The 16,909-nt window shown below is 42.6% G+C and overlaps 1 protein-coding gene across 1 annotated transcript in view; it reads right to left on the bottom strand.

Moving 5' to 3' along the window:
* Positions 1-16,401, bottom strand: part of LOC124009166 (arf-GAP with GTPase, ANK repeat and PH domain-containing protein 3-like) — a 286,671-nt gene extending 270,270 nt beyond the window's left edge. Inside the window, exon 1 of the mRNA XM_046320712.1 lies at positions 15,536-16,401. Coding sequence (XP_046176668.1) covers positions 15,536-15,905 — 370 coding nt within the window. The 5' untranslated portion in view covers positions 15,906-16,401. The remainder of the gene's footprint in view (positions 1-15,535) is intronic.
* Between the last annotated feature and the right edge of the window lie 508 nt (positions 16,402-16,909).

Here is a 16,909-nt window from a genome sequence, read left to right as displayed (position 1 = left end):
AACTACATCCAAGAGCAACTACAGTATATATAGTTCCATGAGAAGAATAGTGATCTGTGTGTTGTGTTTGTGTAATATACACTGAACAAAAATATATAATACAACAAGTATTGGTCCCATGTTTCATGAGCTGAAATAAAATACCAGCAATGTTACACACACATAAAAAGCTTATTTTGCTCAAATGTTGTGCACAAATGTGTTTACATCTATGTTAGTGAGAATTTATCCTTTACCAAGATAATCCATCCATCTGACAGGTGTGGCATACCAAGAAGCCGATTAAACAGCATGATTATTACACAGATGCACCTTGTGCTGGGAACAATAAAAAGCCACTAAAAGTTCTGTCACACAATCCCACAGATGTCTCAAGTTGAAGGAGCATGCAATTGGCCATTTTCCCACTGATTAGTCCCATGTCAGGTAGGCTACTCCGGTTATTTCGCTGTGCAACCGGTGAAATTCTGCCATTAACTCTGTATGCCATGGGCTCTCCAAACCTGTTCCTGCAGCTACCCAGCGCTTCATTTGAGAAATAAAGTTACATCTGTTCGGGAACGTCGATAGTAACAGGTTCACAATGAAACATATTTCATTAAACTGTTGCCAGCCCCTCTCTCTGCGCACTGAAGAAAGGATTGAAGGAGAGAAGGGAGGAGATGGAAATGCACAATGGTGAGATTCTGTAGTCAAAAGGTAAAGTGTCAGCCTATTAATTATGAAAATACTGTATAAAAAATGCCCTATTACTAGGCTATTCAAAACCAAAGGCACTATAATGTTGGCGAACTGAATCTGTTTAATTTAAAACTAGACCAATTATGTACCAAAGATCTCTTAAATCAGTTTTTTGTATGTTTTTCTGCCTTCTGTAATATGTGGTAGGCTATGCTTTGTATAAAAAGGCAAACATTTTCATTCAGAATTGTTTTCATATATAAGTCTATACATAAGCTCTAATATGCATGTAGAAGTTTTTAAATTCATCGTCACCTTAGAAGGACTTCTCCATTTCGTTGTGTTAGGCCTTGAAATATCCACAATGACACATTTTTTCCCCACTCAGTTTCAACCAGTTGTTGAAGTTTTCAAATTTATCAATCACAGTGAGGTGAGTTTTAAAAGCACATACGTCTATAGGATTTTTTATTGCATTTGCAGATGTCAGACTGGTTATAGAGGGACAATAGAGCCCTGAGTACAAGGTCATCAAAGACCTGATGATTGTAAACAAGTTGGGTACTACTAACATGTCCAGAGTGCATAAAAATTAGATTACCATGATTCAACGGTTAAATATAATTTTTCTGTGGTCATGAATGCCAGTGTGGCGGTAATGCAGTCACTGCAACAGCCCTATGCACAACTGAAGAATTTCTGCACAAACAGTCTCAGGGAAGCTCATTTGCGTGCTTGTTGTCCTCACCAGGGTCTTGACTGCAGTTCAGCATCGCAACTGGGGCAAATGCTCACCTTCGATGGCCACTGGCACGCTGGAGAAGTGTGCTCTTCACGGATTAATCCCGGTTTCAACTGTACCGGGCAGATGGTAGACCGCATGTATGGAGTCGTGTGGGCAAGTGGTTTGCGGATGTCAACGTTGTGAACAGAGTGCCCCATGGTGGCAGTGGGATTATGGTATGCGCACGCATAAACTACGGATAAAAACAATTGCATTTTATTGAGGCAATTTGAACGCACTGAGATACTGTGACGAGATCTGGAAGACCATCCACTGCTATTACCTCACGTTTCAGTATGACAATGCCCAGCCACTTGTCACAAGGATCTGTGATCAACTCCTGGAAGCTGAAAATGTCCCAGTTCTTCCATGGCCTGCATACTCACCAGACATGTCAGGCATTGAGTATGTTTGGGATACTCGATCGATGTGTATGACAGCGTGTTCAAGTTCCCGCCAATATCCAGCAACTTTGCACAGCCAATGAAGAGTGGGACAACATTCTACAGGCCACAATCAACAGCCTGATCAACTCTATGTGAAGGAGATGTCGCTCTTCATGAGGGAAATGGTGGTCACGCCAGATACGGACTGCTTTTCTGATCCACACACCTACCGTCTGTTATTTAAATACATGCATTCCCAGTCATGTGATATCCATAGATTAGAGCCTAATGCATTTCAGTTGACTGATTTTTTTTATATGAACAGTAACTCGGTAAAATCTTAGACATTTTTCCAAGTTTTGTTTATATTTTTGTTCAGTGTATTGTCATCTAATTCTATTTCAATTAGAAAACATGACAGCATGAAGAAAACAAAATGTTGGGGATTATACCATATTATCAACACATTTCACCTAGAAACTATACCAAAAGACCAAATATGCCACATGATTGTGTCAGTATTGCAGAAACTGGAAGTCCTATTGGCTTTGTACTTTCTGGTGGAAAACAGATTCATCATTTCATGGCAATGTGACTGTCAATTTCCACTGAGACTTTCAAATGAGAGCAGACCTTTTCGGAAATCCGTGTGGCACACTCAACTGCACTGAGGTGTTAGTAATGCTGGCAGTGAAGGGCGCAATAAGACACTCCAAGAACATTACCCCTGAAAGAAACCCATTCACATCCTTCAACATAACTCATCAAAACAACTCCACCAGCTATTAATTGCCCTTTTGATGGCATGGCAGCACTCAAAACTGTCCACAAATGTCCTTGAGAAGTGACTATGCACAAGAACTGTGACATGGCCTTGTGCTAGAATTGCTATTTAAGAAATTCTATTTAATATCCCAGTTCCACAACCAGGCCTCCAACCTTTAAATAGACATTCCCAATTAGCTTTCAAGGAGTGGGAGATACAGACTTAGACTCCTGACTCCAATGTAATAACCAGCAGCAGGTTAGCCCATGCGGTCATGATACTACTCTACATTATGGCCACCTCCCGTCTCGGTTTCCCTTATCCAGCATTTTCTAATCAAGGAGGAAAACGTGGTGGGCCTTGAGGGAAAGGGAAGGAATGTCACGGTCTGAAGGTTCTCTTCAGAGAGGCTGAGTAAAGTAGAGCCCTGTGGTTCAGCCTAACCCCACAGCTACCCGCTACATGCCCATCCCCAACCTGTCTAGATCTCCACACAGTGAGACACGGAACTGCTGGCAGGCTTGGAGGCCTGGAACCTTTCACTCCCTACGTCACTGCTTTCTAATCAGAGTCCCTTCCAGAGACCCTGTGTGTTTTTGTTTAACTATCCTTATGGGTACCAGAAGTCCTCACAAGGATAGCAAAACAAGGACAATTTGTACAAGTGGGGTTAGTTTTAGGTATATTTTTAGGGTTAGTGGTTAAGGTTAGATTTAGGATGGGAATCAATTATTTTGTCCCCACAAGGATAGCAATACAAAAATATGTGTGTCTATGTTATTGACTGTACGTTTGTTTATGTGTAACTCTGTGTTGTTGTTTTTGTCACACTGCTTTGCTTTATCTTGGCCAGGTCACAGTTGTAAATGAGAACTTGTTCTCAACCGGTCTACCTGGTTAAATAAAGGTGAAATTAAAATATAAAAATGACTGCTTTCCAACACCCCTTCCCTTCCTCTGTCAGTGGCCATCTGCTTGCAGGCCCAGCCTTGCAGGAGACAGTACTTCCATGATGTGATCAGGACGGATAGAACACAGCCGGGTTGAGAAAACACAACAAATTATTTTGACCACTGCAAAACTTTGACGACAAGGTAATTACAGGTGTCAAGTGAAGATCCATTACTGTTCTATTTGTTTATATAGAGCACAGAGATATAGTGCCTAAAGGACAAGCCTTCTACAGAATTTCTAGAGGTACATTTCTCATCATGATGTATCACTGACAGTAATGTGACGATCACACTCACTTTGATTGGAGTAACACTCACTTTGAATGGAGTAACACAGAGCTCCTCTCCACATTCATTAGTCCTGGTGTGATCAAATATTACCATAGACATGGAGGAGATGGAAACATGTCACAAAAAAGCTTTACGTTTTTTACAATTCCCCACAACTCTCTACAGTCAAAACCAGATTATATATATATTTTTTTATAAAAAATAACTGTCCATCAATGAGAGAGAAAGCCTTTGTTCAACAAAACAATGGAGGACATTCTACTGTGGAGGGAGCATTGCATCACATTATTCACTAAGACCTATGCAGTAATGGCCTTGTGCAGAGAGTACTGAGGGGACGACAGAGCCACAGAGATACTGCACATTCGTGCCCTGTGATTGGCTTTGCCGCTTGGCACATCCCTGACAACTGTAGGGGTCTGAGGTCAGAAAGAATGTTGGAACTCATCTGAATAGGGATGAATGTAATGAGCATTTTGACGCCGTGAAATCGTATGGAGTAACGACGGGACAAAGGGGCTTTTGACACGGAGAGCAAAGCGTGTGCAATCGCCATATCAACTGCCACCCATGCATCTGTCAAGGCTTGGGGGAAAGGCTTACTGTACTCCCATATTCAATTATTCAAATGTTACAATAGGCTGGGCTCGATGGGGAAAAAACGACTAAGGAGGATCTGACAGTTCTGTGAGATTCAACAGAGATGAATGGTCTTCATTTTCTTGTGTTCTCTCCAGGGAAACCAACATTGTGCTGCTAGGTTGGTCGATAGTCAGTTGCTGGCGTAGATCTAGTATTTTCTTCTCTAAAGTAAAAGTTAATAGCAACAGCAGAGAACAGTTTGTAGAATGAGCCGATCCCCACAAGGGTGACAGGCATGATGGCTTCATCCACCTTACAGGTGTTCACTCCAACCTTTGTTGGTTCACATGTATGAAAGACTGGGGATGTGTGGCACCCTACATCTCTTTGAGGAAAAAGGAAGCTTTGCAGTCACATTCTTAAGAGCACACGACTACCATCTTCCAGTCAACCCCATAGTAACGAGGTGCATTGTGGGTTTTGTTTTCCTCTTCCTTAAAACGAGAAAGAAAATATGTGTCCATTTACAAAATAACATTTCAAATTCAAAACCGTTGGTGTCAAAATAAATAGTCAAATGTCAGAGAAAGAAAAGCGAAGATTTCAACAGTCAGAGACGCATTGTACTTCCAGTGATCTAAAGATGACGCTATTTTGTTCCAGTTTGTGCTCCTCTCAGAGGTTGAATACATGGGAAACCCAACAAGCTGCAGGTTTATTTCAGGTTGTCCTAGTGTGGCAGGCAGATGTGTTGATACACCAGGCTTTACTTTGGTACAGATTTAGAGCCAGCAAACAGTCTCCCAGCTACTCTATAAACACAACATTCCACTATAAAACACTTCATAAGAGTTGCAGGTGGTTGACTGACTCTTTCACTCTACTCCCTTGTAAAATGACTGGTTCTCTATGATGACAAACTGAAATAGACTGGACTGGTTTTCTTTATACAATAGTAGCAGCAGTGCCTTGGCTTTGACAAGGATACTCCATACTGGTCAATAACTGTGGATGTCATATCCCACCAGTATCCAGAAAAAAACTCCCACACATCTTATACTAGCCTCCATAATATCGATCCACCACCTATCAGAGCTCATGTGCAGAAAACACTCTAACTTCAATTTCCACTCAACGTTTGTGGGCCTAAAACTGTTTTTTTTTGTGGATGACTGAAGGTTATTTGGGAGTGCAAAGTAAGTGAAAAGGAGAAACAGGTGCCTTAACTGGGGCACACAGACCACTGTGTGCATACTACCAGAGGAGAAACCAAATCCATAGGAGCATGCCTTACTGTTTCATTATCAGTCTGATGGGCACTGTGTCAACACTGTGAGAGCATTGAGAATGCAAACAGCACTTGCCATAAACCCATATAAATAATCGGCATCACTGAATATGACATCAGTTAGTCTTTTCATTCTCATTTCAAGGGTAGAGGAAAAATCAGCAAAAAGGAGAGACGCAACATCTTCACTACGTTCTTATGGGCCTCTAGAGAGGTTACGTTCACTATGGTAATTGACTAAAGGAGAGATGTGTTTAGGCAGGCTGCTTGTGCCAGAGGACAGCTTATGTTATGTGCCACACTCTGGCAGCAGGCTGGGCTCCCCTGTGTCTTCCTCTCTCCCTCCCTCTTATCTTCTCAGTCTTCTCTCTCGCTCTCTCCGTCTCCTCTGTGTTGTCTCTTCTAGCATTTTCTGTACACAATGTGCCATTGTGCTGGACTCAATACTGAAGTGAGTGCAGGCTTGTTAGCCCATGCTCAAGATCCCCATATTGCATCACTACCTGGGGCAGCTGTGGGTTCAGGAGGTAAGGCCACCGGCCTGTCCTTGACATTGGTTAGTGTCTGGGTGAGTCCCTTGAAGCCAACGGGAGTTTGAAACAACAAGCAGAGGTACACGAATAGTAATAATCAAAACAAATGATGAACAGATGTTATGATATAAACAGCAGCTTATTACAACACCCACAGGCATCAGCTGTGTTTATTACTGTACAACTACACCATCTTAAGACACCTCATATACTTAAACATTGAAAATCTGAGATTCTAATCGAAGAAAGCTGGGTTAGGTTAACTCAAGACTGACAGTCAAATCTTTTCCAAACTGAACTGTAAAAGTTTAATGTAGAAACATAAATGAGGGTAACAATTACAACAGCCTTCATCACCAAATGAAAGGAGCCATGTTCCCAAGAGCAAGCCTTGTTAATGGAACACAACCCTGGTTCTCATTGGAATGACTGGCTAAATAGAACACAGAAATAATCGGCGAGGAGCTGCTTCTGTATCACACTGATCTAGATTTTACTTTGACACTTTTCACAGCTATTCAAATCCGGCCTACCGGTAATACCATGGAGGCTATGCAGTGTGAATGACACTACTGTTTAAAAAAATAACAAGCCTCTCTTCCCAGCCTTTGACCTATAAAAATCTCAGTCACATCTGAGATTATGTATTTTCTCTGAATGGCCAGTGTCTGTGCATATTTGTAAACAGCTGGTGCACGAAATCTAAGGATGTCTCTAGATTTTGCTCACCTGAAGTAGAGTATCGTGTGATAAAATGCAAACACTATTTGCCAAGAGAGTGTATTCAGCTATACTTTCGTGGCTGTTTATTTACCACCACTGACAGATGCTAGCACTAAGACAGCAGTCAGTTAGCTGTATAAGGAAATAAGGAAAGAGGAAATCACTCACCCAGAGGCGGCGCTCCTAGTGGCCCGAGACTTTAATGCAGGGAAACTTAAATCAGTTCTACCTAATTTCTATCAACATGTTAAATGTGCAACCAGAGGGGGAAAAAAATTCTAGATCACCTGTACTCCACACACAGATGTGTACAAAGCTCTCTCGCCCTCCATTTGGTAAATCTATCCTCCTGATTCCGGCTTACAAGCAAAAAATTAAAGCAGGAAGAACCAGTGACTCGGTCTATAAAAAAGTGGTCAGATGAAGCAGATGCTAAAATACAGGACTGTTTTGCTAGCACTGACACGAACATGTTCCGGGATTCTTCCGATGGCATTGAGGAGTAAACCACTGGCTTTACCAATAAGTGTATCAAGGATGTCGTCCCCAAAATGACTGTACGAACAAGAGGCCGACCGATTATGATTTTTCAATGCCGATACAGATTATTGGAGGACCAAAAAATATTCAAATTGGACGATTTTTTACATTTGTAATAATGACAATTACAACAATACTGAATTAACACTTATTTTAACTTAATATAAAACATCAATAAAATCAATTTAGCCTCTAATAAATAAATGAAACATGTTCAATTTGGTTTAAATAATGCAAAAACAAAGTGTTGGAGAAGAAAGTAATATGTGCCATGTAAAACATGTGCCATGTAAAAAAGCTAACGTTTAAATTCCTAGCTCAGAACATGAGAACATATGAAAGTTGGTGGTTCCTTTTAACATGAGACTTAAATATTCCAAGGTAAGAGGTTTTAGGTTGTAGTTAATATAGTATTTATAGGACTATTTCTCTCTATACCATTTGTATTTCATATACCTTTGACTATTGTATGTTCTTATAGGCACTATAGTATTGCCAGTGTAACAGTATAGCTTCCGTCCCCCTCCTCACCCCTACCTGGGCTCGAACCAGGAACACAACGACAACAGCCACACTCAAAGCACCGTTACCCATCGCTCCACAAAAGCCTCGTAGCTTGCAGCGCAAGGGGAATAACTACTCAAAATCTAAAAGCGAGTGAAGTTTCAAACAGTATTAGCGCACACCCAGCTAACTAGCTAGCCATTTCACATTGGTTACACCAGCCATTAGGCTAATAGGCTAGAAGTCATAAACAGCGCTGTGCTTGTGAAGAGCTGCCAGCAGCTCTTCACGAAAGTGCTGTTTGAATAAATGATTACAGGCCTTCTGCTGCTCAGTCAGACTTAATTATAACACACAGAAATATGAGCCTTAGGTCATTAATATGATAGAATCCGGAAACTATCATTTTGAAAACAAAACGTTTTTTATTTCAGTGAAATACGGAACCGTTCTGTATTTTATCTAACGGGTGGCATCCCTAAGTCTAAATATTCTTGTTACATTGCACAACCTTCAATGTATGTCATTATTATGTAAAATTTTGGCAAATTAGTTTGCAATGAGTCAGGCAGCCCAAACTGTTGCATATACCCTGACTCTGCGTGCAATGAACGCAAGAGAAATGACAATTTCACCTGGTTAATATTGCCTACTAAACTGGATTAGTAGTTATAACTAGTAATTATGATTAATTGTTTTTTATAAGATAAATTTAATGCTAGCTAGCAATTTCACTTGACTTCTACTGCATTCGCGTAACAGGCAGGCTACTCGTGGAGTGCAATGGTTAGAGCATTGGACTAGTTAACTGTGTGGTTGCAAGATTGGTACCCCTGAGCTGACAAGGTGGAAATCTGCTGTTCTGCCCCTGAACAAGGCAGTTAGCCCACAGTTCCTAGGCCATCATTGAAAATGAGAATGTGTTCTTAACTAACTTGCATAGTTAATAGTTATAAAAATTTAAAAAAACATTTCCGATTGTTATGAAAACTTGAAATCGGCCATTCTGATTAATCAGTCGACCTCTAGTATGAACATACCCCAAACAGAAGCCATGGATTACAAGCAACATTTGCACTGAGCTAAAGGGGAGAGCTGCCGCTTTCAAGGTCCGGGACTCTAACCTGAAAGCTTATACGAAACCCTCCAATGCCATCCGGTTAACCATCAAACAGGCAAAGCGTCAACACAGGGCTAAGATTGAATGTATTACACTGGCTCCGACGCTCATCTTATGTGGCAGGGCTTGCAAACTATTACAGACTACAAAAGGGAAGCAGAGCTGCCCAGTGACACGAGCCTAAGAGACGAGCTAAATCACTTCTATGCTCGCTTTCCAGGCAAGCAACACTGAGGTATGCATGAGAGCATCAGCTGTTCCAGATGACTGTGTGATCACGCTCTCCGTGGCCGACGTGAGTAAGACCTTCAAACAGGTCAACATTCACAAGGCTGCGGGGCCAGGCGGATTACCAGATCGTGTGCTCCGGGAATGTGCTGACCAACTGGCAGGTGTCTTCACTGACATATTCAACATGTTCCTGATTGAGTCTGTAATACCAACATGTTTCAAGCAGACCACCATAGTCCCTGTGCCCAAGAACACGAAGGCAACCTCCCTAAATGACTACAGACCTGTAGCACTCACGTCTGTAGCCATGAAATGCTTTGAAAGGCTGGTAATGGCTCACATCAAACCCTAGACCCACTCCAATTTGCATACCACCAAAACACATCCACAGATGATGCTCTCTCTATTGCAATCCACACTGCCCTTTCCCACCTGGACAAAAGGAATAGCTACGTGAGAATGCTATTCATTGACTACAGCTCAGCGTTCAACACCATAGTACCCTCAAAGCTCATCAATAACCTAAGGATCCTAGAACTAAACACCTCACTCTGCAACTGGATCCTAAACCTCCTGACGGGCCGCCCACATCTGCCACGCTGATCCTCAACACTGGAGCCCCTCAGGGGTGCGTGCTCAGTCCCCTCCTGTTCTCCCTGTTCACTCATGACTGCATGGCCAGGCACAACTCCAACACCATCATTAAGTTTGTAGACAACAGTCGAAGGCCTGATCACCAACGAGACAGCCAATAGGGAGGAAGTCAGAGACCTGGCCGGGTGATGCCAGAACAACAACCTCTCCCTCAACATAACCAAGACTAAGGAGATGATTGTGGACTACAGAAAAAAGAGGACCGAGCAGGTCCCCATTCTCATCGACGGGGCTGTAGTGGAGCAGGTTGAGAGCTTCAAGTTCCTTGCTGTCCACATCACCAACAAACCAGAATGGTCCAAACACACCAAGACAGTCGTGAAGAGGGCACGACAAAGCCTATTCCCCCTCTAGAAACTAAAAAGATTTGGCATGGGTCCTCAGATCCCCAAAAGGTTCTACAGCTGCAACGTCGAGAGCATCCGGACTGGTTGCATCACTGCCGGGTATGGCAATTGCTCGGCCTCCAAACGCAAGGCACTACAGAGGGTGTCAAAGGAAGGCCCTAAAAATTGTCAAAGACCACAAGCCACCCCAGTCATAGACTGTTCTCTCTACAACCGCATGGCAAGTGGTAACAGAGTGACAAATCTAGGACAAAAAGGTTTCTCAACAGTTTTTACCCCCAAGCTATAAGACTCCTGAACAGGTAATCAAATGGCTACCTGGACTATATGCATTGTGTGACCCCCCCGACCCCTCTTTACGCTGCTGCTACTCTCTGTTTATCATATATGCATAGTCATGTACATACTACCTCAATTGGCCCGACCAACCAGTGCCTGTATATAGCCTCGCTGCTGTCATAGCCTCACTGCTGTTATTTATTTTTCACTGTCTTTTTACTGTTTCTATTATTTCATTACCTACCTATTGTTCACCTAATACCTTTTTTGCACTGTTGGTTAGAGCCTGTAAGTAAGCATTTCACTGTAAGGTTGTATTCAGCGCACGTGACAAATAAACGTAGATTTGATATAATATCTTGCTTAATGATTATCAGCTTAATATTAGCATAATACGAATAATCAGTTAACTAAAGATACATTAAACAATGAATAAGTAATCTCCTCTTTTAATTGGATAAGAAACAAGGCCCAGAAGTAAAAAAAATGGAGGACATTTGAATGATCGACCAATCCGATTCAGATTCTACTGCACATGATTATCTCTCTGCCCTCCTGTAATACTGTAAGGGACAAGGAACCATTTGGTCATGATTAGTTATTGATAACCAGAAACAGACCCAAATTCATCTTCTGATTTGATCCTAACCCCTCCAAGAGACACACACAGGTTGGAGAGGTTAATGTTAAGTGTTCCATCTAAATCTATGTAACTTCTCTTACATAAGTGGTCAGGGTGGACCCTAGCATGGAATCTTTCACAGATACTTCCAATAAGAAGGCACATTTTGTTCTTCCCCTTGACAAGCTTGCTACTGTGCATACCCCGGTTCTCAAAGTCACATTCATAGCTCGTCATGTTCCTCTACACCAGAAAATGTGGCAATATTCAAGCAGTTATATCAGACAGTGAGCTGTAAACAAACAGGTTAAAACATTTATATTAAACAAAGGGTCATTATAAACCATGTCTTCTGCACTATATTGTTTGTATGACAGTCAAAAGCATTGGTTATTCTGTGTTTTCTAAAAATCAATAAAACATTGATCACCCACAACAAATAAACAAGCTCCTGCTGCTCCTTTGTCTCGGTTCTTCTGATTGCAGTAAATTTGCTCGCTGAGACCAACTGTTGCCTGGCATATCAAACATTACTGTGAAGGGAGTGGTGAGAAGAGAAACCTCACCTAGTATTATCACTACTCCCGATGATCTGTCAAAGAATCGTTGGTGTTTTCCAATGGGTAAAACCCCTAACGATTCACACAGAAGAAGATATGTTCGACAGACGCTGCATTTTTCTGTTGGCATAGAATTGTTATTCTCTCTCTAGTATTTTCAACTGAAGGCATGAGATCCATTGGTTTCTTAGCAACAGAGACTGCAATGATGCAAGATCGAAGGGGAGCGTGCAGTCCTACAGTACAGGTGAAGTCTAGTCGACTACACTAATGTCTCCTGTTGCGGCTCTTCCGGCTTTCTGCAATGGGGACATTAATAAGAGAGCTAAAACACACGGTATGTCAAATATGAATGCATCTAAAAATGGTGAGCTTGCTGAGAAAAATACAAATAGATGTTCATTGTTTTGGGGCATTGGACATGGTCATAAGGTACACTAAAACAAATACATAACTTGCCTTGCCTGGGGAAGAAAAATAACTGTCTTTCATGTCAGACTAATTATTTTTTGTACAATTTAACAATATAAAATGATCGGATTTTAAAAGGGGAAATGTTTTTTCCTAATTTGTGTCACACACACTCGGATCTGGCAGTGAACCAGAAAACTGCTCATCCTCATTAAAACAAATATTCTGCATTTTTTAAGAGGGCAACATAAAAGGCTCTAGTGTTTCCATATTCAGCCATTGCATAAAGCCTGGCATTCATTGACAAAATGATGCAATCATTTGCATCAGAACAAGTCGGTGCTATTCCTCAAAGCCTAAAAGGAGACTTATCTTAACACACCCATAACAAGTACTACAGGATCAACCCCAGTCGCTGAAACAACACTGCTGTGTCAACCACGGTGAATGTTATGATGGTACGAGGCACAGGTCATAGACCTCATCACGTACCCACACCAAGGGAACATATCTCATTCAGCGCTAATGGCTCACGCCTGAGTAGAGCTGCTACTAAGAAGAAGTTTCTCAGAATCTCTTAAAACACGCCTTGAGAAAAAGGGAGGTCATTGTCTGCCATTTAAAGACGGCATAGTGAAGTAACTTGGAGGTTAAATCTGATGGAAACATGGTTCCAGTTGGTGAGAAGACACAGAGTTCCCGAATCTAATATTTAATTATGTTAACTGCACCTCTACTCAATAGTTATCAAACCCATACAACTGCAAATACACTGGGTGTACAAAGGAACACCTTCCTAATATTGAGTTACACACACACACGGTGTCCAACGCATTCCACAGGGATGCTGGCCCGTGTTGACGCCAACGCTTCCCACAGTTGTGTCAACTTGGCTGGATGTCCTTTGGCTGGTGGAGCATTCTTGATACACACAGGATACTGTTGAGCGTGAAAAACTCAACAGCGTTGCAGTGCTTGACACAAACCGGTGTGTTGATCACCTACCACCATGCCCCATTCAAAGACACATTTTTTGTCTTGCCCAATCACCCTCTGAATGGCACACCTACACAATCCATGTCTCAATTGTCTTGAGGCTTAAAAATTATTCTTTAACCGGTCTCTTAAAGTGGCTTTAACAAGTGACATCAATAAGGGATCACAGCTTTCACCTGGTCAGTCTCATGGAAAGAGCAGCTGTTCTTAATGTTTTGTATACTCAATATACAGTATGCATCATTCTAGCAAGTCAGCATAATGGTACAGATATTGATGTGTAGGTTAGACAACCCAACCTATTCTACCTGTTCCCTTGCAGCTCTGTTGATACGTTTATACCTGTGAATAACAGTGTTGCTTCAATGCATTTATTATGTTAGAGCTCCCGAGTGGCGCAGCGGTCTAAGGCACGGCATATCACTACAGTCCCTGGTTCGAATCCAGGCTGTATCACATCCGGCCGTGATTGAGAGTCCCATAGGGCGGCACACAATTGGCACAGCATCGTAGGGGTTTGGTGGTCATTGTAAATAGGGCACTTCACTGGTCTAGGGCACTGCATCACAGTGCTAGCTGTGCCACCAGAGACTCTGGGTTCGCACTCAGGCTCTGTCGCAGCTGGCCGTGACCGGGAGGTCCGTGGGGCAACGCACAATTGGCCTAGCGTCGTCTGGGTTAGGGAGGGTTTGGCCTGTAGGGATATCCTTGTCTCATCGCGCACCAGAGACTCCTGTGGCGGGCCGGGCATAGTGCGCGCTAACCAAGGTAGCCAGGTGCATGGTGTTTCCTCTGACACATTGGTGCGGCTGGCTTCCGGATTGGAGGCGCGCTGTGTTAAGAAGCAGTGCAGCTTGGTTGGGTTGTGTTTCGGAGGACGCATGGCTTTCGACCTTCGTCTCTCCCGAGCCCCTACGGGAGTTGTAGCGATGAGACAAGATAGTAATTACTAACAATTGGATACCACAAAAATTGGGGAGAAAAAGGGGGTAAAAAATAATATATATATATAGTAAAATCAAAAAGAGAGTCCCATAGGGCGGCACACATTTGGCCCAGCATCGTCCGGGTTTGGTGGTCATTGTAAATAACAATTTGTTCTTAACTGACTTGCCTAGTTAGATTTTTTATTTCAATGTACCGTTACACTGTCTGAGACATGAGAATTCACTGTTGGTGGAAGTGAACCCCTGGCTTTCACATGGTCACACAATAGACCTACATCTTAGGTTTGTTCACAGTTCCTCTTATGACAACGACCTGTGTGGGTCATTTCACTAGATAATGGCTCATGTTACAGGTACTACCACCCCCTCTGCTTTGAACTCTGACTACTTTTCCTTTCAGTCTCCTATGCAAGTAACAAAATACATGGGTAAACACTTGATGTTAGCACAAGACTTTCCTGCCACTAAGACCAGCTCTTTATCTTAAATCCTTAAACATGAGTGTGAGAATTCATCTCTAAATCCAAATGAGGATTTAAGTCAATGAGCCGAATTTAAACCTTTGGAAATGGATAGAGTGGTGGTGGAAACATGCATTAGATCTAGGTGTCTCGCCAGAGCTTAAAGTGTGATGTACAAAATCTAAACCACTATGTCACAGGTGATGCAGAGTACAGTTTGAGTGGCATCTTTTAAGAAATAGGTGTTCTTACTGTTAGGTTATATGGGATACTGCTTGGTATTTGAGAGAAATAATGTGCGCTGCAGTGAGGCGTCTGTATGCAAATCTGTAGGCTACTGAACTCAGGTTGCAATGTACAGCAAATCAATGCATATCTATGCATGTTTTTGTTGTTACTCAGCTGTGAAGTATATTTCCCTGTGAAGGCCTACTGTGCCATAAGCACTACTAGTAGGGCATATTCTAGAATGTGCCAATAGAAGAAGTAATAAAATAAGATACGCACAAAGAAATGGTGGTTCAACACAGGAGCACTGAGCAAAAGGGTTCTCTTCACCTCGCATGACATCAGAAAATTCAGGCATATGGAGTATTAATTTATCTGCCTGTATCATAGATTACAGTAGGCTAGCCCTTGCATGATGAATGATTGCATTTTCAATGTTATTTCCTAAACTCATCCTAGGACTTTCCTGCGCTGAGCCTCACAGAAAGTGAGATTGTTGTCACCAAACAATGAGCTGAAGACTACCTCCATGGAGACCATGTTGCCATTCCCCATCAGAGGAGATGACCGACTTGGGGGTTACATTGCAAGTTGCCTACTTGTGACAATTGCTGAGAACCACACTAGCTTTTTATCCCTCCTACTCACCTTCAATAGAGATCACATGTTCTCGGATCTGGTTCTGCAGGGCCATGTCGTCGATGCGTTCGATCAGGTCGTAGATTGAGTAAATGTTCGGGTGGACCGATTCGAACCGATGGATCTCAGCCCGGATGGCTGCCGAGTTGGACAAAACAAACTGCTGGTTGCCTTGTTGGCCGGCCTGGGAAGCCTGTCCTGATACTGTCCCCGAACCGAACTGACCCTGCCCGGAGCCTCCGGATGATCCTGATCCGAACTGGGACGGGATGGACTGGGGTACTGGTACAGGAACGGGCGCTGGGACCGTGCCTGGGGTGGGCATGGCTGGTTGAGACTGCTGCGCGATACCGGACACCGACCCCGATTGGAAATTCATCTTGGTTTGAACAAGTAAGTCTTTACAATAGGAAAACAAATGAATAGACCCCTATTCTAGGAGTTAAAAACGATGTGATCAAAATAATTCCGCGGGAACTAGCAAGTTGTCTGAAAACGAGATTGCACAGACGCATCAAGAGTTGGTCACCAATTGCAACAAAACGCGGTTCTTATTCATACTATCAAAACTTGAATGTGGTTCATTTTCCGTTATAAACTATAGGCTACTGGGCGCTTTCGCTTTGGCCGTGTCCTGCCCTTTTCCGGAGATCACAAACCGCAATGCCTACCACTAGACACTCCTTTTCTGGGCTATTCGGTCCCTTTTAACGGTTTAATTAATCGAACGGTTTTCTTTGTCTGCTCTGTCAAAAGCATACAATGGGCTCGGCTTCGGCAAGGCGCCCGGGTCCACTACCGACTAAATGTGTTGTTTCTGCGTTGAAATGAAATCGCGTTGATTCCTCTTTGGTCCAAGTGGTCCCTGCCCAGCGCCCACCTCCGCATTTTGTAACGTCACATATCACGTAAATGTACTTGAGGTGGGGGAGGGAGTAATTCGATTGGATGATTATGTGGAGGAAGAATAAAGCAGTGCTCATCATTTTAATGACCTAGCCTATCTGACAGTTATGCAACCAAATAATTTGGATGATAAGAGAAAATAATTACTCAGATACGTTTTATGTAGGTTACTTTATTGACGTATTCCCTTTTACCCCCTCCCCAATAGGAGACACACGGTCAGTCGCTCTGGTGTGTGTCCTCTCTTATGGTTTACCTAAAAAGCAACATTGAGGGGAGAGCTATGTGTCTCTTCAACATCCTTCATCATGTCATCATGTTCAGGGAAATCTTTTCAGCTTTATACCAAACAATCAACACTATATTGACCTATTCAATGTACAACCGAATGTGACATTTAGCCAATTTCTGCTTTCATACATTGAATTCAGACTATTCTCTGAGGGGGACCCCTTCCTCTGATTCTTATCCTCTGAT

This window comes from Oncorhynchus gorbuscha, linkage group LG22 (genome assembly GCF_021184085.1).
Source record: "Oncorhynchus gorbuscha isolate QuinsamMale2020 ecotype Even-year linkage group LG22, OgorEven_v1.0, whole genome shotgun sequence".
Taxonomy (NCBI): domain Eukaryota; kingdom Metazoa; phylum Chordata; class Actinopteri; order Salmoniformes; family Salmonidae; genus Oncorhynchus; species Oncorhynchus gorbuscha.
Note: the sequence above shows the minus strand (reverse complement) of the source record. Positions and strands in the feature narration are given on the sequence as shown.